The sequence below is a fragment of the Dunckerocampus dactyliophorus genome, chromosome 6, assembly GCF_027744805.1.
Source record: "Dunckerocampus dactyliophorus isolate RoL2022-P2 chromosome 6, RoL_Ddac_1.1, whole genome shotgun sequence".
NCBI lineage: Eukaryota > Metazoa > Chordata > Actinopteri > Syngnathiformes > Syngnathidae > Dunckerocampus > Dunckerocampus dactyliophorus.
In genome coordinates, this window is record NC_072824.1 from 31,727,390 (window position 1) to 31,750,955 (window position 23,566).

The window sequence follows — 23,566 nt, forward strand, 5'->3', positions numbered from 1 at the left end:
AGCGTGCTGCCTGCCGCCTGCGTGCTCGTTCACGATAGGGCCAGCGTCAGGTGGGAGAGGCGCGTTCCAGTTGGAAGTCACGTGAGGTTCAGCCGGGACTTGAGGCGGGAAAACATCCCATACAAGCGTACACATACCCTTTACTTACTAACGACACTATAGCGAGCTAGATAACTGAATGGTTAGCTAGCCGAGTTACTAGCTACAAACACAAATAGATAGCTACCGACATACTGTAGCTAGGTAGCCGGTTATAGAGAGGATGGTTAGCTAGTTACGAGTTATTAGCTACCTACACAAAATGATAGATGGATATCTAGCCTGAGTTTCTAAACGGTGAATGATTAGCTTGCTTTAGTTACGAGCCACCGACACGGGTATAGGCATGATCTAGCTAGATATTGAATGTCCACCCATTACACATTTCTAAAAGTTAAACATTTTTAACATCTTGTTATTCAGTGTTTAATGTAGCCATGTTTTTGGTGAGTGCAAAAAAGCTACTGGTAGGTCAAAACGGTATTATCTTTCCTTTTTCTGTATGTATTACTGATGTACTTATTTGCTTCCCCACTAGGATGGTTCTTATGCAAGATGCGTAAAAGTATTCATGCTACTGGTAAGTCTTCAGTTTCAAATATAAAAAAAAACAAACATAACATAATAATCACATACACTACGTTTCATCTTAAAGAGTTTATTTTTCTCCAAACATGTTGTACAACATTCAGAACCTTTTCTTCTTTTTAAAATTCAACATTTGTCACGATGTTGTATTTTTTTTAATTATTATTACAAAGATACACATGTACATGCTAGAACTTAGCATATCTTTATATGAAGCGCTTCAGAAAAATGCTGACAGAATTGATCCGAGACGCCAGGGTGAACTAAAACAAATATATACTATATATATATATATATATATATATTGTCATCTTTTCAAGAAAACTGGGAGTGCCATACAAGGTTCACACTCAAACTGTAAAAGTTAGCGGTATGCAAAGTACAATTTAGCAAACAGAAGGTTTGCCTGCTAGTTCTAAATACTAGTGTCCATTGCGCTTGTTTTAAAAATACAAATCTTTGAAAAAAAATGCCGAATCAATGATCAAGTGTTAGCAGCTTAAGCAGAGGAGGCTGCTGTTTCATTTGTAAAAAAACTTAATTCTCAAGGTAATGCATTTTGGTTTTCATACATTATCTCTTAGTTTTTTTTGTAATTAGTCATATGTCAACATTAAATATAAAGACCTTGTCAAGTTTGAGTTTGGAGTGGCTCATAACTGCAATCAAGCTTCTTAAAGTGTATGTTTGGTCCGTTCTCTTCCTTCTATAGCAGATAACGTCCTCATTTAGCGCGGCGGGGAAGAGAAACTTTGGAAGTCAAGGCACAGTTTGTCAAAAACGAGGTCAGTCCTTCATTTTCTCTGTAAAATCAGAGAAACCAACCTTCAGCTCCTTCTGTTCTATGACCGGATTGTAGACAAACAAGGGGGGGATCTCATTCAATGAAATAGATTAAAAAAACAAACTACTACTGTATTCTGTTTTGTTTGACATATTACAACTTAAAAAAAACAAAACTTTAATATTTCAACTCCTTGCTACTAAAATTACATTGTACTTTTCTTCATATGAGTTTATTGTCATACATTTTTTTCTTGTTAAAATGACTTTATTCTTGTAAAATTACAGCTGTTTTTTTATTTTTCAACTTTTTTGTAAATTTTGTTCTCATAATTATGACTTTTTCCGCAGCCTAATTTTCCACAAGTGTTACAACCTTGTTCATTGTTTCGTTTCTTTCTCAAAACATTACTTTTTTTTAATATTTCAACTTCATGCTACAAAAATGTTATTTTTCCTCATAATGACATTATTCTCGTGAAATAATGACTTTTTCTTGTTAGATTACAACTTTTTTGTCTTTATAGTCTGACATTATTACTGATTTTTTCATTTTTTCTTATTAAATTATATTTTTAGATTGTTCCGCGGGCCTCAGTTTGGACACCCCCTAAACTAGTCCGTTTGTCCGCATATCATTCAAAACGAACGTTTTTTAAAACATCTGAACTGTGTTGTGGCTTTGAAAGAAAAAGCAAGCTAAACTGAATTTGCGTTTGGTGTGTTTGTTATGAGCGTAACCACGTTGCATAGCGGCTGCAATTAAACAAGGACGGTCGCCTTGCAGTCGAATGGTTTCGGAATTCTGACAAGTCAGGACCTTTTATTTTCTTCCAACCATCTCTGTGCTAAGATACGCTAACAGACTGTGGGATTTACCCCGTATTGGACAAAGAAGATGTATGAACATCAACGATCAGTGGTTTAACAAAAAAAAAAAAAAAATGGCAAAAAAATCCTTGGGTTTTATGAACCCTTAATCTGAGAATTACACAGAAACAAACAATGGTTGTTTGATCTGTTTGTTGCAAGATAGGAGCATTACAATGTTAGCATAGCATAGCATAGCGGCTGCAATTAAACAAGAAAGCTAGCTTTGCATTTGCACGTGACCACAAATCACGCAAACTACTAAGAAAACGCGTTGATTGGTGAGTTTAAGGAGTGTTGGCAGAAAGAATTGTTACATCTCTGTTACTTCCTCTGTGCTAAATTATGCTAATTGACTGGAATATAACCTCGTATTGGACAGAGGTTTACTGAGAAAAATCCTGCCCTTTAATCTGAGAATTTTACAGCAGCAAAATAGTGTTTGGTGTGTTTATTACACCGTAAAAGCATAGCCAAGCTAGCCTGGCAACAAGGCTGATATCAAAACAAGGCAGCTAGCTTTGTATTCTCACAATTGGAAGTACAGTGGATTCCCGCATGTGCACAATTCAACATTTGCAACCCTGGAAACTTGCCGATTTGTGATCAAAACATCAATTTCATTGGGGGGGTGGGACCCCACCATTTTGTGCTTATAATCACGATTATTATTGGTAGAAAACCCAGCTCATGTGCCCTACATTGGTACAGCTGGAGTTGCACAGGAAGTATTAAGAGGCCAACTAACTTGCTTGAGGAGGTGCAATGAATCAGCTTGATATTTACACCTTGACTCACACATCACACCAACGGCAGCTTATCAGCACAAATGCCGAGCTCACTCACGGTGCAAGCAAAAAGCAACTGTGCCACACAGCGTATGCGGGTATCAAAATAGACGCTAACACAGTAATATACATGCCAAAACTATTTTATACTCATTTATAACCTGCAAGGCACGCTGGGAATTCCCCATTAGGAAGTTACCCAGCATGCCCTGTGGGTTGTAAATTAGATTTGAACCTTGGCGAGCGTCATTAAAGTCGTTCCAGAAGGGCCGACTCTAACCGAAACGGACGTTAACCGAATCAAATGATCTCATTAGAAATCATGTACAGCGTTCCCTCGCTCTATCGTGGTTCACCTTTCATGGATTTGCTGTTTGGTCCTTTAAGAAGAACTGCATTGTGGGAAGTTCAGTGTCTATCTCTTCCCCCTCTCGTCTGTCTGCAGCGCCCATTGTTTTCTGCGTCCCGATTGGCTGTAGACCATTGTGAATCAATCTCCTTCATGCCGTCCTGCCATGTCTCCTGTGTCATCGCGAGCTTGCTAGCTTCTCAATGAATCTTCAGTTCTTCTGCAGCAATGTTTTAACAAGGATACAAAAACGCTACAGTACAGCGGATTGGCGCCAGGACGAAAAGGCACGGCCACAGGAGTGAAATATGCATGAGTGACTTAATTGCAGCCCTAAAACATTTTTCGCAATTCTTGTGCAACCCCCGTGAATTGTGGGGATCGACTGTACTTCGTTATTCAAAGAATTTTCCTTTTGTCAACGAGGCTAACTGAGAAGTCTTGTAACAAATGGAGGTGAGTGAAATCTCATAATGGAACCGAGACGGAAATAATAAAAACAGTCATCAGGGAAATCGGACATGGATTCAAATAACGTCGCATGTATCTTAAAAAATGTGTTTTGTTTTTATACAAAGCGTCTTCCCAGTAAATTCAGAGACGCTGTACATTACCATCATTTTCCTCAAAATAACCAACTTGGTTATTTAGTGGCTCGGCATAAAAAGTGAGCGTAAATCGGAATGACGGTTTTCGTATTTATCACTGAGAGAGCCACAGGAGGTCAGGTTGAGAAGAGAATTGTGTGGAATGTTAAGAAGAGTCAAAAACAGGAAATATTTGGATCCAGAGCCAACCTGAACGCCTTGCTAGGCGACAACATTCATAACACTGCATTACAAAAAGGCAGTTTACACTTTTCTGAATGCTTTTTTTGCTTTGTTTTACTGCAGCGACTGCCGTTCAACGGATTTGTCAAAACAGCATCAAAGTGCATTTCCTAAGATTGTAGTCGTGAAAATAACATACATTTTAAGCCCCCATCCCCAAGAAAAATGTCCTTAGATTTACAATTGTCAACGTTTGAAAGGCCATCATGACAGGAGAGTTAGGGGGAGCGGGGTGTCCCTGTAGTTTTAGTTATAGTTTGACAAATGGTCGTCTTAGTTCTCCTCTAGCCAAGATGGCTGCTCTCCACCGGGCATTTTCAATTTGATGTGGAACTGCTGGAGCGTTTGTTCCAGCTGCTGCTGGTTGCCAGAGTAGTACGCGGCGATGGCGTTGTGGAACAGGATCAGCTGGTTGTGCAACACCTTCACCTGTGGGGAATGAAAGAAAACGGCATGATCTGATAAGCAAGGCTTGAATGGACAGAGGCGACAATCGACTTCCTCTTTGCCGACCTTGTTCTCTTCCAGGAACTTGAGCTTGACTGAGACGTCATTCCGCATCCTCTCGTACTTCTCGCGGTATATCTGGAACACCTGCTGCGACTGCTCGATCTTAGGCATGGTGGTGGTGTCTCGCGGCCCCAAATTGAGCTCCTCTAAATCCGTGCGATACGCGTCGTACTCCACCCTGACATGAGTTCACATACAAACAACTCCAAGTTTACGTTTTTTCAGCAAATAAACTTCTCTGCTGCCTGATGACAACCTCGTAAATCACGATCATTTGTAAACACGAGAACCTCCATGTTCTCCTGCAAGCTTGTAGCTAAACCAATGAAAACACGCTTCATGGCGTACAGTGGAACCTGTTTAAGTTGACAACCCGTCTATGTGGACCAACCATCAAGTCCTGCTCCTTCTGTCTTCTTCTTATTACTAAAAAGTGCACGCTTAAGTCGGCGTCAACATACCGTACATGGTCGTCCTTATTCATAAATGGAATATTTTGGTAGTTAGAGCATGGAAACCCAGTTTACTAAATGCAGTTTTTCATATTATTAAGAGCCCTCTAGACATGAAATAACACGCTATAGACACCTTCACACTCATATTACCCAATATAGTTGGGGGGACTGGGGGCCTGCAAGCTGAATCAGAAGTCTGATTGGCTAAAAAAAACAAAAAAAAAAACCCAACAACAACAAAAAAACCCAGCCTCATTGCTAAGAGTGTCTACGTGACAGGGGCCAGCACTCATGATTCTGAAGGCCGTGGGCCGATTACGTTGATTAGACACACAGAGAACACACAGAAGCTGAAATGTGATTGGGCAAATAAATAAATAAATAAATAAAAAATAACATACACTACTGGAAGCACTGCAGCCAAGAAACACGCTACTAAATGAAGATAATAGGCTGTTGGAGTAAATGAATACAATTTAATGGGACAAATTTCTATGCTCTAACTACGAAAATATTCCATTTACTAATATTGAATCTTACGCTGCAGAAATTCACTTATCACGGTCGGGTCTGGAACCAATTAAGCACCATAAATGAGGACGACTGTATCAAGTCGACACTTTGGTGACACGGTGAGCTTTCACCTCTTTGCCCACTGTTACCTTTTAGTTGTCCATTTCTCATTACATTGACACGTATGTCCTCGTTTGGACATAGACGGTCCAGGCAGGCCACCGTAAACACTTAAAAACACTAAATGGAGTTTCTGTTGGTGAGTGATGGAAACACTGACAAGCATAGTTGACGATGGCGTTATGAAAATTAACAAATGGGTTGAAATGCTGACAACTATCCTGTATATACGGTATTAGTCACCGTTACCTTGCAATTTCGTATTGTTTGATGTTGATCATGGTGTCCTCAATGGTTTTGTCCACCAGGGTGTTCACGCTGGAGATGAAGAAGTTGATGGCACCCAGCAGAGTCTCCCCGTTTTTGGACAAAAGCTTTTGAGTGTCCGCGTTGTACCCAAACTCCTCCTGAAGACAAATATTTTTTTTCAAAACCTTTAAAACAAGAGACCACTTAAATCCACTAAGAATTTAAATTAGTGAGCTTACGTGAAGTTCTGGTGACTTGAGACTGAGGTCGGCGAAGGCGTCGCCAAGCTGCCTTTGCGTCTGCATAACCTGCGACAGCTGAGTGGCCAGCGTCTGGGCCAGCTTGATCACGTTCTGGTACTTCCTCTTGTTCTCCCGGAGGACTTCAATCTGGGCCTCCAGCTCAAGGTCTACGGTTTTTGAGCCGCGGCCCAGCCTCTCTGATAGGATCTGCCTGGTGCACTGAAAGAGGTTCCTTTGAATGAGTACCACACAATGAAACAGGAACTACAGCTGGAAGAACTAGACTGGCTCCAGTAGAAGACCAAAGCAGTCAATCACGAAAATATTACTTTGTATGTGTTGATGCTCCACTTCCTAACAAGGTCCAGTTTCTCCATGGCCGGGTTCTTGATGTCATCTGACAGGACCAATGCTCCACTGGTTGGCTGCGTATTCGGAGTGCCTAGAAGATGAATACAAATCAATCACTCAGCGAGTGATTTATCGGCAGATTCAGGGAGGTGGAGGCCGCTGGTGAACAATGAGTATTCAAATCAAGATTGACACTGAAGTACAATGAGAAACAGTAGTAAAAGTCCAATCAAACAGAGCCCGAAAACTGACTGGGGAAAAACCGTCCCTCCTAAACTGACGTAAAGTTAATTTACTGCATGCCTCTTGTTTTATAAACTCTACATCAATTTTCCCAAGAGAAGAGTAATACAGCGTGGCCAAACGATGACAAGGGAGAGGAACTGTGACGCTAAAAGCTATTAAATAGCCAAGGGTTCCTGTGCTAAAAGCTACGCTATTACTATTCCGACACAGAGAGCGTGAAATTGTTCACAAACCTGCTGAAAACCTGTCACTATCTTTCTTAAGGCTACCCGTTTCAATAAATGCTAATGTATCCTCATAATGTACGCTAGTGTACCATTAGCTCGCTCAATTTGTCAAGTGATTTTTATTGCTGGCTCATTTTGGATAGGTTTGCTAAATTAAGCAGTTTAAAGCTAGAGGACAAACGTTAGCTTAAGTGAGGGTGCAAAGTAGGGTGGCCAACAAGGTACACCTTGTTGGCGGGGACAACCAACTCGACTTTTTTTTTTTTTTTTTTTTGACTTTGTGTAACACAAATTTTGTACTAATTTGACACAAACCTGAATTTAATTTCATGCCTGTTTTAGAGTCATACGAATATACAGGAAATTCAATGTTCAATATTATATTTTTTAGTTCAAGATAACAGCACGCCCTCGCGACCCTAACGAGGAGAAGCGGTATAGAAAATGGATAGACGGAGTTCAAGATAACATAGTTAACAGAACAAAATAACAATTTAAATATTTTTCTTATTATTTTCTTATATATTTTTTTTTATTATTATTTTTCTTAATTCTGCCCTACTTAAACAGAACGCAGGTGTATGGAACTTCCAGCACTATTAAACATAGGCTATTTTGTGGTCATTTGTCATTAAATACAGGCATCATGTTTGAATTTGACAGCTGTAAAAATACTAAAAGTTGAAGCAAATGTTTTCTGACCCCTTGGTGAGCTACTGCTAGCTCAAAAGCTATCTGTTGTAGACCCCCTGTGATAGCGTCATGAGTGGCGCGTTGATGTTTTGAAGATAAGACATTATTACACACTAAGTTCTTCTCTTGTCAACTCAATATGGGACGCTTGCTTTTATTTTTAAATTTGGGACAATTCCATTTCTCCAGGATTGTTGGCAACCCTGGTGCTAACATTAGCATCTTGTCCTGAAGTGACCTTCCATTGCTTTCTGATGGGTTTATATTGGGTAGTTTAAACAACTACTACTGCATGATGTAAGAACATGCGATGTAGTTTTCTTTGCCATGCTCTAGTATCAATATGTAATCAGTTTTGACTTTTTAGGAGCATTTATAGTTACATTTATCCATTTTCTGAGCTGTCTTTCGTGAGGACAAACAGGTTGCAAGCAAGCTACTAGCACCACATAAGTTGCCTCCCCAAGGTTCGCTAAAGTTTAGGCTTCTACAGAGGGAAATGCTCATGATTAGCCATTGCAAAGCAGGCAACTACGTCAACAAGCCCAGTTTTGCTCAAAGGATCGTGAGCCATTAGGTTGAGAAAGAAGGTGAAAGGCTTGATTCGGAATAGAGCACAGCCTGTGGGAACAAAGAGGGGAGAAAATCCCAAGAAAAGTACGGTAGTATGTGTTATTTGGGAGTGTAAAAAAGAAAAGATGATATCTGGTCTTGGTCCATCGCCGTGGGTACCTGTGTCCGCCTGACTTTCGCTGGAAGAGCGCGCCAGGCGGCTAGCAACAGCCGAGCTGGGGGCTACAGCTGTCACGGGGGACGCGGGGAGGCTCGCTGACCCTGGGAGATACTCAGAATTAACATTCATTGTGGTTCACCGCCCCTGCCTATAGGAGAGCAAGGGGTCACGCCTCACGATTTCCCCCGTGCGTTTTCTTGTGGTTGCGACGGCGGGCGCTGCGTTGCAAGACAAAAGGCCGCCTCAGCCATCGTCACCAACATGGAAAACAGCCAGGGCAACGCTGCGTCACCTCTCCACAGAGGGATTGTTATTTGCATTTCTAACACGGCACACGATGATGATAGGCAATGGAGGGCTACGAGGTGAGGATGAGAGGAGGCTCATTAAAGTCAAATGACGTCCACCTTTAGAAATTGAAATATAGCAGACCGTGGACGTGGGGAAAACATCGTAACACAGTGGAAGTGAACTGAATGTTTGTTTTAAAATGGGATTTTGTTTGTTTGTTTTACCTTTCAAATCAAAGCTTATTTGTATAGCACCTTACAACAACCCAATGGTGCCCAAGGTGCTTCACAAGAATAAAAACAGGTCACAACGAATAAGAACAGGCTGAGATCGAATAAGATAACAAGAACAACTAAAACAAAATAAACATACATGCACAGAATCACATCGAAAATACCCATAATCATCTTGTGTCAAATGCCAGGCTGAATAAATACATTTTACCTTTGTATGGTCCCGATTCAATAATGCCTTCTGTCGTTGAAGCAAAGTTGCTGGAGGGGATGCAAGACTCTGGAAGGTCTGTGACCCCCGACTCCCCAGGATAAGAGTCCTACAAAACCAATCATAGTCGTAATTATAGTCTGGTAATGTAATCATGGTTGCTGGAAATGCAACAAATGCAATGTGCAGTCGTCCCTCGTTTATCGTGGTTAATTGGTTCCAGACCCAACCGCGATAAGTGAATTTCCTCGAAGCTGGGATAGGCTCCAGCATACCCCCGTGCAACATAGAAGATGGATGGATGGATGAATATTTGTATGCATTTACTTATGACATAGAAAACCTATGAGTTTCTAAATAGGATTTTTACCATTATTAGAGCCCTGTAGACATGAAATAACGCCCCTATAGTCACCTTGACACCAATTATTTATGTTATTTGTCTCATAGCAAGCTCCCAAGCTAACTAGTTAGCCTCTCCGAATGGGGAAGAAGGACAAAGTAAGAAGCAAAAAACGTACCACTTCCACACGGAATGGGAGAACTACTTTTCACTCTATCATGTCGGACATGCTATGACTGACTCCATGTAATAATCTAATGTCATGTCTCATCAATGTAACATTACTGACGCCTTGTAGCCAGAATACTACAACTACTACAATACTACTGTAATTCAATATTTTTCCACTAATAATTGTCCATAGTCAACCACGAAACAGCAGTCATTTATAAATTCATTTTTGGAAAAAAAAAACGTGATAGAATGAGGGAGCGATGTTCTAACCAGGATGTAGCGAGGGACGACTGTACCCCACCGGGCAGCCAAAATAACGCTGTATGTGCATGTTGTATTTCAAATGGAAATGGCTGGGAGACTGGGAATTCTATTAAATATCACATGTCAAGCAAAACTAAATCTAAATTATTGCATTACACCGTGGAACCCGTTTATGTTGATGCAACTCAGACTGGCTGACTCCTATCGACATAACCAAAACTGAAAATAGTCAGTTCTTGCACATTCACCTGTGACTCCTTTGACAGGAGAATGGACAATAAAAAAAGGCTTTTTGAAAATCTGGCTTTGAGTGGCAAACAACTTCAAACGAAAAATGAAAAGGGTGCACTTTGTTAATTACTGTGGTAGAATCCAAGTTAATAGGATCATGTTTGTATTGTGAAGCTTAGTTTGCACTGAACAGGGAGTGACTATGTTCTAATGCTATGTAACTAGACAGTTATGTTACTGTTGTTGAGTTCACGCTACATAATGACAATGACAGTTAATACTACAATACGTCGACATAAATAGACCATTTCTCAGAGAAACAACCCATTTTTATGTAGACAAAAGTGGTCCGTGTATGTCGACTTAGGCTGAATCCCAATTCCACCCCTTACCTTAGCCCTTACCGCTAGGTTTTGCGCGTTCACGAGAATCAAGTGGTATCCAAATTCTCCTTAAACCAAGGGTTAATGCTAAGGGGTGTACAGCCCTAGACTCCAAGTGTGGTCGGGGACCAGACTTTAAACGAAGGGATAGGAGGTGTTTTCTCAGATGAAACACTCCCGCTGGGAAGACGCCAGAGCGGAGACCGAAAGAAGCATATAAATGTAAGTAATTCAGCATAATTATTGATTTTCACAGTAACGGCACTCGTGTTTTATTAGATAGTCAATCCTTTGCTACTCTAAATATTTGCCATGTTTTGAATTGTTGCTTTTCGCTAGTTCTAACTAGATGGCTAACACCGATATCTAACTTCACTTCAATCAACTGCATTTCATAAGTGATTACATAGCGACCACATTAGCCTGCTAATTTCAAGTTGTATTCTAAATCGTTGGCTACCGAGGGGAAGCTACAGTACTTGAACTGTACTGTGACGTTGGCACTTTATATTAGCTATCTAATCACTCATGTAAAGTCTGTTTGCTGTGAATTATAGCCACCCTCGTCCACCAACAATTCTTATGGTGAGATGCATTTATTGCATTCAGCATACAGTATGGATGGTCAGGAAGTGAGCTAAATAACAGACGTGAACAACATGGCCATTGCTGGACAGCACACCACATTATCAGTTTATCCCATTTTTGGAATCTAAACATCCTTTTTACATTTTTTTTTTTTTTATTACCGTCACTCTGTTTTCAGCACACTACCACTGTACAACCGTTACTATGATTATTGTATTTCCAATGAGTTCATAGTTGTAGCCCATCAATCATGCATGTGTCATTCCTGCAGGAGATGCTGAGCCAAGTCAAGTCAGCCCTCTGCTACACCACACAGCACTCCAGGATGATTCAAAAGCTGAAATCCCAGGATGGAAAAGTCAAATGCAACACAATGCCATTCTGGACTTTACAAAAGAATCTGAGAGAGAACATCAACGACAGGAGGAGACTAAGGCCAAAACAGGGATGTTTTTAAACCTTGAGATAATGCCTGATAAGGTTTATACATTTGTTGAGTTTATCATATTCTTATTTCTATTTCATATGTATATTTGAGACATTTTCTTTTTTTTATGTTTTAGTGCTGATTGCAAGCTATTATTTATTAGAGTTATTTGGTGTTTGTCAATAAATGTCACACTTAGTACAAATGTGTTCCTTTTATTCAAAAATGATGTTCTGAGGTAGGCTACATAACAGCGAAAATGTATGCAACTTACTTTATGGTAGGAAACATTTATGAACAATTTAATTGTCTCATCTGCCTACGTCACAACCAGCAAACAGTTAAGGGTGATGACATAATGAGAATCAAGTGATGTCCCCTTTCTTAGTGGCTTCTCCCCCTTGGCCCTTGGTTTTAAGGGGTAAGACGAAGGGCAAGGGCTAAGGGGTGGAATTGGGATTCAGCATTAGGCCCTGTCCACACAGGATGTTTTTTTGAAGATTGAAAAAACCTCACATCCACACTGTATCCGATTAGTCAATAGTTGCATCCAGACAGGAACGGATCACTGGGTGTAAAGCATGTAATACATAATATACACCACCATGTGGCGCTGTAAACAGACATGCAGACAGAACCATGTAACATCAACAGAAGTATGGGCATAAAGGGGCGGTGACATCATTTTCAGAAAGTAGTTCTTTTTTGGGGGTCAATAGTCAGACAATAACAGTGACAATAGTGACAAAAGTGACACAGATTCAAAATCAGAAATCGTGTGATTGATTGTGATTTTTATTCAAGTGCAATTTTTGCTAAAAGAGACTGAGTCCATTTTACTTTCATTGGGTTTTTTGTTTTTGTCTTTTTTTGTTTATTATTTTGTTTAATTTCATTCCAATTACAATATTAAATACTAAGAAATTAAAGGTTATTACTTTTGATACGATCTACTTCACATTATTATGCCATATATTATCATTACATTAATGAAAAATTTTCTCAAACTAATGTCGACAATAATATCGTTTATCGGTAATCATTTGTAGGACAATTATCATCCAGCAAAACTTATCGTGACAGGCCTAAGTATATGTATGTGAGGATTGTACCTGCTGCAAAGCTGTAAATAAAGTTCAAGTGAGCAAGTATACCGCTCTGACCGTCCACTATGGTGATGTAATTAACTGACTAGACTGCCGGGCTCTTTGTACCGCTAGCTTTAGCTTTATCTTATAGCATTACTAGCTTCAAATGCTGCATATTCTATGATGGGGTGGTTTCTTAAATGGCGAATGAGGTTTGTTTTTTTGAAAGATTGCTTGCAGCCCCACCACAACTTATTTCGGCCTGACATAAATTACACACTGCCATCCTTTGCTTTCTCTTTAGTGTTGCTGTGCAACACTCCCAGACGGATGACACGGTGACAGTTTACCCAGGCAGGAGACGCACCTTTGTGGAGGTAGATAAGATCGGTGGATAAGATAAGATTGGTGGATACTTCACACCCAAATTCATCTGAGAGACTACTTTGTTTCCTCGGTAGGTGCTGCTGTTTTGACTTGCCACAGCGTACAAATTGGGCTCGATTCAAGTCGACCGCAGGTAGCCCTAAAAATTAAGCAACCTCACATTCACAAACCCGCAACAAAACCATTTCGCCTACCAGAAAAGAACACTAAATTAATATCCAAGTACTCGCTATTTTCAGGTTTGGTTATGTCGACAACCGCTTATGTTGACCCGAGTCAGCTGTCGGAGGTGCGTTGACATAAATGGGTTCCAAGGTTTAATGTTGTAATTTTGTTTCACTTGACATGCATTGTATGTGCAGTATACCGATACTTAAAAATCCTAGGAACATCAGCTGAAAACAACAAATCACCCCCTCCCCCAAAAAAGATATTTAATTAAAAAATGTGGATGCAAGTAGTCAACAGACTGGCTCAGCAATTTTGATGAAAAATTTTGGCGAGATAATAGAATGGTGACTTATTCAGTAACAAGCAGGGTGCAGGAGACGTTTTGAGGACCTCACCCGACGGAACACGCTTGCCGGGCTCTGATCCAGGTCGCCGTTGCTGGTGACGGCAATCTCGGCTGCGGTTGAGCTCATCTGGGGTTCCTGAGCCATGGCGTTCTCCTGTGAAGAGGACAGATTGCAGCCTTTTTAATTTCAACATCCCAAGGGTGATCCTCTTCAGGGACCAGGTCTTAAGAGCCACATGCGGATCACAACAGGTGTGGGCTGCCATCTTGTGGACGTTGCAATGTCTGGAGACTCCATGATGTCACCAGACGGAGCTATACATCAAAACAATTCTAAATATCTCAATTTTCCCGGTAGAAAGAACAGCCGACGACCACCTTCAACAAACGTTCAAGAGCATTTGTGTCCGGCATGTTTGTCTAAAACCTTGAGAAATCTGGAAACCTGGACCCCAACCTCAAAATAAAGAAAAGTCCTCTTTGGGATAGTATAGGGGCTTCTTCTGGCACCATTTTATGAGACCACTATGGACCGTGACCGGTGTCAAACCTTGTCGGCTACACAAGGACAAGGGGCCTCATCTATAAAAATGTGCATGGAATTCTCACTAAAAGTCTGCGTATGCCAGAAACCCAAACCCCCCCAAAAAATTCAGAGTTAGAAAAGGTGGCGTATGGACACATTCCTGCTATTTGTGATTAATAGATTCCAACTTGACTGGAAGCGTGCGTACGCAACTCCGCCTCAAGTTACGGCCCTTGCCGCCGTTTTCCACGCAAAGTATGTGATCTCCCAAAACACAACTGGACGTGAGAATGCGCACACCGGTACGCTCCCTTGCTCATGAGCTCCTTCAGGTGAACACAGGCAGCTGAATGACGGCAGCCACGGGCAATGAACTGCTCTGCTGGCAAGAAATGCATTATGGAAAGAAGTTTAAATAGTTGTTTTTGATATTAAACTCGTATTGGCATTATTTCTTAGCTACCTTTTCAGTCTTTAGTTGTTGTTATGATTTTAGCCTTCTATCTAAGATGACACCGTGAGTCAAACTGTTATATTGAGGAATGATGTGATTTCTGATGGGTTGTCAAGCTTGTCGTGAGTTCGCTTATAGCTCATGATTGGCCCCTGCCAAAGAAAGAGCTACCATTTCCTCACGGACTCTCGAGTGGCACAGTATTTAAACCACTAGTAGTAGTTCTGAAGTGAAGGAGATGTCACGAGATTAGAAAATGGTCATAAAAAAGCCGCACCGCTGTCTAAACCGCAGGGTTACAAGTTAAAGAAAAAGGAGCGGCTGATTCACTGGAAATTACCATACCTATTTGCCAGAGGAATTGTCTAACGGTGGCTCTGGCCAACAGCACTCATCATAAATAAATGAGAAAAATGTACAGTTAATCCATGTGGTCAGTATCGGACAATCTCACTCATAAAAGCAGAGCTTCTGATCGGAGCATCCCTACTAAAAATTGTTGCCCGTTTCACTTTCCGGAAGCCACAGCAATAAAAAAATAAAAAAACACAACAAAATGAGAAGGAAGGCCAAAGTCCCCAATAATAAAAGCATCCTTGTGTGTGACACACACTTTTACTTCTTGTGTGCCAACACCATAAATACTTAAAAGGCCATATAACACCTGCATGTCCGGGGGGGCAGCGGATGCTCTGACAGGTTAACTTGTCCAACCGCCCAATAGCAGATAAGACGACTTTGTGCACCGTAATCCCCTCGCATGCAAGAAGTCTGACCTGGCTGCGCACACTCATTAGACTGCAACCAACGCAGCTGAGCGTGTTAGCAACACTCCTGCTTGAATACGAATAGCAGTCATTGGACTTTCAAGACTGTCTCAGACCAATAACAACTTAAACAGAGTCCTCAAACTGCAGGTGTTCAGATGCTAATGACGCCTCCAAGCTTGTTTTAAAAATGGTACGCAAGCACGGATGGGGGAAAAAAAAATGCAAAGAATTCCGCCAATCGTGTTACAATTTCATGGATCGAGATTACAAATCAATAAAAGACAATAAGACATAAATAAGACATAAGACTCACACATGACTTTCTAAATCTGGATTGTACCATTATTATAGCCCCGTAGACATGAAATAACACCGCTTTAGTTACCGTTACACTCCTTATTATCCATTATTCTTTGTTTACACCATAAAGCACAGGCTTCAGGATCACTGCAGGGATATAAAAGATGGCCGTTGCTTTAAGCCGTATTTTAAAATGTATTTCCATGAGAGCCATATCATGTTTAACCTAAAATACAAGTAAATGCATGCATTTTTAAGCAAGACCAACAATTTTTAAATGTAATGAGTCGCTGGATTTATTCCTTTTAATAATGTTACACTGAAGCTAACCAATAATAAATAAAATACTTCTTTCCATGAATGCGACTTCTGGTGCTGCATGGTTTCACACGGTGCTCCGTATGTATCGTTTCCCCCCCACCATCTTCTTCGTCAAAAGGTTTGCTCTGCAGAATTAGCTAGCTGACTATTTGATTAAAAAACGGAAATGTACTTCTTGACCTCTCAGTGATCCGGGTAGGCTACTGCTTTATCCGGTATTAATCAAGTTTGGTGTCCGACCCGTAAATTGTCTGGCATTGGCTCTGGGCACCCGCATTGAGATAGAAAATGGATGGACAGATTAAAATGCATAAGAAAGTTTTATATTTTGAACGTTGTTTTTAATGCTGTGATTTCTGTAATGTTTTACTTTAAAATGTCAGCGGGAAAAAAAATAAGTACATTTTATTGTGTTAAGAAATGTCTGAGCCAGATGCAGTCGTCAAAGAGCCACATCTGGCTCCCTACCCTTTCCTTATACATTAGCATGCTTCCAAGCCAACTAGTTAGTCTCCAATTTATTTATTCTGAACTTGAGAAAGGGTTTCAAACAAAGTGGGTAAGAAGGACACAGTATGAAGCCAAAACATACCACTTCCACACGGAATGTGAGGAGAACTTTTTTCCCACTTGGTCGGACATGCCGTGGCTGACGACATGCAGTGTGAAGTTCATGTCTCATCAGTGTAACATTACTGACCCCTAGGGGCCAAAATACTACGTGACTTGTCTTTCAATATTTTTTAGCTAACAATAGGCTATCGTCAACCATGAAACAGAAATCATTTATTTATTCATTAATTTCTGAAAAACCGATACAGCGAGGGAGCAATGTTGGAACCGCAATGTAGCGAGGGTCGACTGTATTTGTCTTCGACGTCTTATTTTCTCTTATGTCTACTATAGAGTAATAGGAGTGTAAAGGTGACTATAGGGATGCTATTTCATGTCGAGGGCTCTACAAATGCTCAAAATTGAACTAAAATATTCTATTTATAAATAAGGAATCCTACTTGGTGAAAATTCGGGTCAGAACCAATTAACTGCCATAAACGAGGAATGACTGTACTGGATAATGTGCGGCCAAAGATGAATTCTACACTGGATCTACACACACATTTACTATTCAGCATTCACGGCCCCACAAATTTGCGACTTATTGTCTAAAAAATATTTTTCCTCTGAAAATAGGCTGTTTCTTCTGCAAAGAACACATCTGATGCACACTAAGTGGGTGTATCGTTTTATCAATATGCATAATGTAGCTAGGCTCCAGTTACTCAATGAAGCTTTTGAACGCGACATTACTCATGTCCTACAGAGGATGGCTCTTTTCTGTTACAGCTAATGACCTTTTGCCGTCCCGTGGGAGTTTCGCACGCTTTGCAAATGTTTCAAACAGCGGTGGATGTTTCAGGGAGCAGTGGTGTTGCCAAAATCTTCATGACATTTTTTCAAATGCGTGATGAGTTTGGTCGTATTAAACTTCCCCCGGTTCTGTGCCACCACGGGAAACTTGTGCATTACAAGTTTTGCATTCAGCTGCAACGCCTTTTTTGGACTTCAATGAAAAATACTCCAGCTCCTTGCTGAACACTAGCGCGCGCTGCTGTTGCAATCACGTGGGCTCTGCATGCAGAATAGAAAGGCTGCTGCTGGATAGAACGGTTGGACTTTGGAATGGACTGTTTGTATTGGAGTGACAATATTGGAGCCGATATAATCCAATACTGTTTTGTTTTTCTTCTGATTTCGTATATTTCCTCAAGTTCTTAGATTTCACACTTTGTTTGGCGGTCCTTCAATGCATCATAGTTGTGTGCAGAGATGCAAAACTTTGTTTGGCTACGGAAGTGCTAGCTTTAACAGTCATGGATCATCTTACATTATCATTGATTAGTGGCGAGTAGCTATACGTTTTATACTTTGAGTTCAATAAATGTGTGAGATATATTTAGGGATTAAACCTGGATTGTGTTGTGAGTGAACAATGGCAATTGAAGAGAGAGGGTTCTGGAGCTACATCTAATTAAAACAGTCACTTTTACTGCAAATGCTGATCTGAAATCAGAGAACATCAACGGTTTGCACATACAACCTAAAATGTAAACTATGATAAATTCAAGACATTGTTGCCAAAAATCAACATACGTTTGTCTCTGCCAGATTAGCCAGCATTAACACCACTGAGACCATGGAATCATCCCAGATACAAGCCAAGCGTCAGCCTGTGTGACCATGCTGTTTATTTTAGAGCAGGGGTGTCCAAAGTGCGGCCCGCGGGCAATTTCTTTTATTTTTATTTTTTAATTGGCTCACACCACATTCTAAAAATATAAAAAATATAATTTAAGAACTAAAAAAAAAAAAAAGACCACCACAAATGTAAAAATCTGTAGTAATTTTACAAGAATAAAGTTAAATATAAAGAGACAAAAGTTGTAATTTTATCTTAATGGTGTAGTATTATGAGGAAAAATAACTATTTCAGTTGCAAGAAGTTGAAATATTTAAAGAATTATGTTCTTTTTTTAGAAGTTGTAATATTATGAAAAACAAAACAACTAATGCTAAAATAGCAATGCTCCTTCAGCAGCAGACTGTTACACCCACGGTGTAAGAAGGAGAGGTTCCGCAGGTCCTTCATACCGACCGCTGTCAGGCTCTACAACACCTGCACCACCTGAACCATGTTGTATTCACTATGTATTCTTTACTTGCGTATCTTGCTTGCTACTGTAACAAGTGAATTTCCCTGCTGTGGGATTAATAAAGTACAATACAATACAATAAAGTTGTGTTTTTTTTTGGAAATGAGCTTTCGCAAAACGTTATAATGTTAGGAGAATAAAGTCAATATTATAGGAATAAAGTCATAATTATGACATGAAAGCGGGCAAGAAGAAAGTTGAAATATTTGGGGAAGAAAACCAGCAGAAATGAAAAAAAAAATAATTTTATGAGAATGAACATGTAATATGAGGAATATTATATCGATTATAATATGAGGAAAAATTATATAATTTTACTAGCACAGATTTGAAATATTAAAGAAAAAAAATACTTAAATGTAAAATGTTTTTTATTTAAGTTGCAATGTTATGAGAAACAAAATGGTCATTTTGGGGAAAAGTTATAATATGTGAATAAAGTCCAAATATTATGGGACTGAAGTCATACTACTAAGGGAAGAACATTAACAAAGGTTATTTAAGAAGAAATTTGAAATATTTGGAAAATGTAAAACAAAAAAAAAAAAAACAGCAAAAATGGGGGGGGGGGAAAGCGCAAATCATCTCATATCACAAAACTGAGATGCAGTTTATATATATATATATGCTTTACAAAATGAAGATCCATTGGCCCTCGCTGGACACCCCTGTTTTAGAGTGAATTTTTGCAGAGACAATATGACAGTTATGATGATAGTGATACGTTATCATGTCACACAGACTTACCACTGAGGAAAGCACCTGCAGTCGGCAAGAATACAACACAAGCGCACCAAAAGCAACACTTAACACCAGCTGTGCAGTATTTCTACCCCCGCTAGCAAGGTACACACACGGCTACACGTCGTATGAAGCTAGTAGGTCTGATTCACGTCCCTCAATCTACGAGGAAAGGGAATATGGAGTCATAGGGAAAAGACCACCACCATGGCAGCAACAGGAAGAGGGTTGATTTTCCAAAGTGAAGGTAAACATCACCTTTCCTCGAGTAGCATCATCTCCGCCTTCATCGGGCATGTCCGCAGTTCCCACAGCCTCGCCTTCATCGTTTTCTACACCGGCGGCTTCACCGCCACAGCCCTCAACATCCTCGCCGCTGCCTACCGACTTTTCCTCTGCGTCGTCAATGTCAATTTCATACAGCACGTTGTCCCCGTCGTCCCCTGACGCGCTATCTTTGCTATCCCCAACACTTGGCTGCGGTGAGCCACCGCTCAAACTCCCCTCGGACTCGTGACAATCCATCTCTTGAGACTCCTCCGCTGACATCTTCCCCGAGTCTGTATCACGACTACTCTCAGACATGCCTGGAAACAAGAGACAGGAGATTTTATGAATGGGTCCTTGTGCCTGATCATACCCGACAAGGCTCGCCTCGCTCCTGAGTGTCATCTGTATGAGGATCCAAATGGGTGTTTTAGTCTGCAAAATTCACCAAAATGTGCATCTGTGCTGTGTGTAGGCATGGGCTGGTTACCGGTTTCAAGCTATAGTGTTCCCTCGTTTATCGCGGGAGATAGGTTCTCAAAACAGCCCGAAATGAAATCCGTGAAGTAGCCAACTTTATTTTTCTACACTTACTATATATGTTTTAAGGATGTAAATCCCCTCACCATACAAGTTGAATGTTAATGCTCAACCTACGAGGTTGGACACAAGAAATTATTAGATGACTCACAGGTATTTCACTCCTCTGTCTGTGCTTCTTCGTCCTGGCGCCTCAAACATATTGCTCCGGTCGTCATATTCTCCTCCTACTCTTCCAACCAAAGATTCATTTATTCCGTAATGGCGCCGTACAGCCACGTAACGTCAGCCTTCCTTCAGCATGTCCACAAGTCCAACTTTGTGTGTGACGGTTAGCATCTTACTCTGCCTTTTCGGTGCAGAACGTTTCGTTGACATTGTTGGTTTTGTCGGGGAGAAAACGTGCACACATACAGTGTTCAGAGTCTCTGCATGCTGTTTTGCTAGCACCCGGACAACAGGAAACACAGCAGTTCGGCATGAAGGAGATTGATTGACAATGGTCTATAGCCAATCAGGATGCAGAAGACAATGGGCGGGTTCTCCCTTAGCCAATAAGGACGCAGAACACAATGCACGTTCATACGCTATAAAAAACCACGATGGAGCGAGGGAACACTGTACCACGATATGAAAAAGTCACACTTTCAAGACCGCTGAAATATTTACATTTATAAAAAATTATTAAACTTTATTCTTAATTAACCTTCGTAAATTTTTTCCATGTGTTTTTGCTGACGGGTTGAGACTGGGCGACAAAGTTAGTTAAAAGCACAAACGAAAAACAGACCAACTCCATCCTGGAGTTTGATTTTCAGAGGGAAGCTGTTTGATGTGTGTGGTAAAAGGCAGTGTGCTAGCATGAATTAACTTGAGGTTGTGCACATTAGCACTCAATAACGTCATCAAAACTTACCTTTATGCATTCCCAAACAGTATAACCAGAGGGACCAAATATGAAGCGAAAGAAAATGGGGAAAAATACAGTATAGTAGTCTATCTGTGCAGCGTGAGAGAAAGTTAGTGCATGCACAATGGTGCGTTCAAGGACCGTTGAACACTGAGGCGGGTTGCCGCTCGCAACAAAGAACATAAACATACAAAAACTATGGGATTTGTAAATATATATTATTTATTACATAAAATGGCCCATATTTACAAAATGTGTATGAATTTACATAAAATTGGTTGTAGTTAATTACAAATGTATTATTTTTAAAGTGTTTTTTTTTTTTTAATCATTGCACCTGCAAGTTTCCCGCAGCCGGTTTGGTCCTGTCCACAGACCAGTTGGGGCTCCCGGTATCATCTGGACTAAAACCATCAAATATAGACATTACTAAAAATGTGACTAAAACAAGAAGCATTTTTGTCCGAAAGACAAAAGACTAAGAATAAAATGGCCGCCAAAAACAACAATGTTGTGTACCCACCCGTAACTTGATGACATGTGAGATGACTGCTTGTGCCTCGGAGGGGAGTCTCTTCACATTGACAATTAAAAACACAACCAACTTTAAAGGGATAGCACAATACTTTGTACTTTGTTCTGTGAGCGGAGTTCTGGTCGGATTTCAGTGAGGAGGAACGTAGTTCTGTTTAGTTGCTGGGGTCTCTTTAGTAAAGAGTTGGGCTTCTCAAAACAAAATGCGTTCAGAAGAGTAATACATTTGCATCACAAAACTGTTGCTAACAAAAAAGTCAGACCTCTCAGTCACTCGGCGTTATTTTCTCTCCGTTCATATCACTACGCGTTCTCGCCAGTCCATTGTTGTGTATGTGTTCCACAACGGAGGAAGACTGACCAGACAATCTCCATCCACGCATGTAAACATTGTGGTAAGTCACCGCTGATACACTACACTGCTGATGGGGATGTCATACAGCTTAATGTAAAAAAAAAAAAAAACAAACTCTGAACTATCCCTTTAAATTCTTCAACTCTTATTATTTGTACCGAGCAGCCAGGGCAGGGAATCATGTCCCACTGCCACGTCTCAAGTATGTCCGTTTCTATGGTTGTCATCACTGGAGCACTTTTGTATTGTGCTACTTTCAGGCGTATCTCTTCCCCAGAGGTTCCACTGGACGTGGGCTAGAACTTCATTCGACATGCTTATTTACATTTGGGTGAAACACTAGCGGAAATTGGAACCACTAAGCCAGTTAAACGTGTGTTTGTGGCTGTAGCAACAAGTTGTGCATTCTTTACTTTTTGAGCAGCGCGTGTGCGTGCGTGTGTGTGTGTGGGGGGGTGGGGGGGCAGCAACTTCCATTCCCATTAAAAGTACGTGCATTTATTGTTTAAATGGTTTAAAGTGACGCGACAACATCGTTCAAATGACATTTGTTAATGCTTGTCTGAAGTTGCTGCTGCACGTCACAATCACGCTGCAGTGTAGCCGGAAGTAGCTACCACCCAGGTCCTGGCATTTTAATATCACAGAGAGGAACAAACTATATTAATTGAGGTATAGGTTAACGTGATTTGCTACGTTCAATGTTTGCAGTAGTGAACAGTTTTGTTGTCAGTCGTTCACTAACCTGGCTGCCGCCGATGACGTGTAGCTAGCCGCCGGCTAGTTAGCAAAAGCTAGCCAAATTGCTGCAGCGTCGCAGGCGAGTTTATCAAAAAGTTCACCCGAAATAGAAACACTCGTGTCGTTGCCACATTTCGCCACATATAAATAACAAGGGAACAAAATAACCTCCCAAAAAGTAGTTAGCGATACCTGTTTGCGGCCGTGGCTAACTTTTTAGCCGTTTGTCGTAAACGGCAAACCAGGGGTCCTTCTTGGGTGTAGCAGCAGTTACTGGGTTTTAACGGCAAATCCGCATAGATGCAAGCGGTTGTCTTCTCCAGCTAGATCACAGGTCGGCGTTTGGACCCCGGAAAAAGTGATCCAAGACAGAGGGCCCTTAGCTTGACATCATCTGTTGACTACGCTCTCCCCCTGCTGTCAGTCTGTCACTATTAGTCGCTTGCAACTTTGTCCACCGGGTGGTCCTCAAATTTATCGATTCAGCGTTTCTTTCATCAACGTTGAAAACACCAACGCATACGTGTGAGCTATTCCGTCACGACTGGTTACAATTAGACGACCCGTTCAAGTTTTGCAGCGGTTGGACGAGGGACCGCGCAAATAACTACATTACCCATCACCCTCCCTGGTTCAGGACGCACGGTGACGTCATAACGCAAGCCGAAGCCGA

At 40.8% G+C, this 23,566-nt stretch overlaps 1 protein-coding gene and 1 long non-coding RNA gene across 8 annotated transcripts; one reads left to right on the forward strand and one right to left on the reverse strand.

Annotated features, from left to right (window-relative positions):
• LOC129183367 (uncharacterized) lies at positions 1 to 11,929 on the forward strand. The gene is made up of 3 exons (XR_008570796.1): positions 1 to 506; positions 578 to 619; positions 11,576 to 11,929. It is a non-coding gene; the product is annotated as an uncharacterized LOC129183367 (long non-coding RNA).
• On the reverse strand, positions 682 to 23,505 carry arfip1 (ADP-ribosylation factor interacting protein 1 (arfaptin 1)). 7 transcript variants are annotated; one of them, XM_054780504.1, is made up of 10 exons: positions 23,086 to 23,505; positions 19,805 to 20,133; positions 13,773 to 13,877; positions 9,322 to 9,430; positions 8,586 to 8,687; positions 6,666 to 6,778; positions 6,334 to 6,555; positions 6,095 to 6,252; positions 4,761 to 4,935; positions 682 to 4,676 (listed from the first exon to the last, which is right to left on the reverse strand). In XM_054780504.1, the coding sequence occupies exons 2-10, from the start codon at positions 20,129 to 20,131 to the stop codon at positions 4,521 to 4,523; spliced, it is 1,467 nt and encodes a 488-aa protein (XP_054636479.1). In that variant the 5' UTR covers positions 20,132 to 20,133; positions 23,086 to 23,505; the 3' UTR covers positions 682 to 4,520. The 7 variants fall into 7 exon arrangements, with proteins under 7 accessions (XP_054636479.1, XP_054636480.1, XP_054636481.1 ...); XM_054780505.1 differs by lacking the exon at positions 23,086 to 23,505 and adding an exon at positions 22,898 to 23,069; XM_054780506.1 differs by lacking the exon at positions 23,086 to 23,505 and adding an exon at positions 21,787 to 22,884.
• Positions 23,506 to 23,566: the final 61 nt, after the last annotated feature.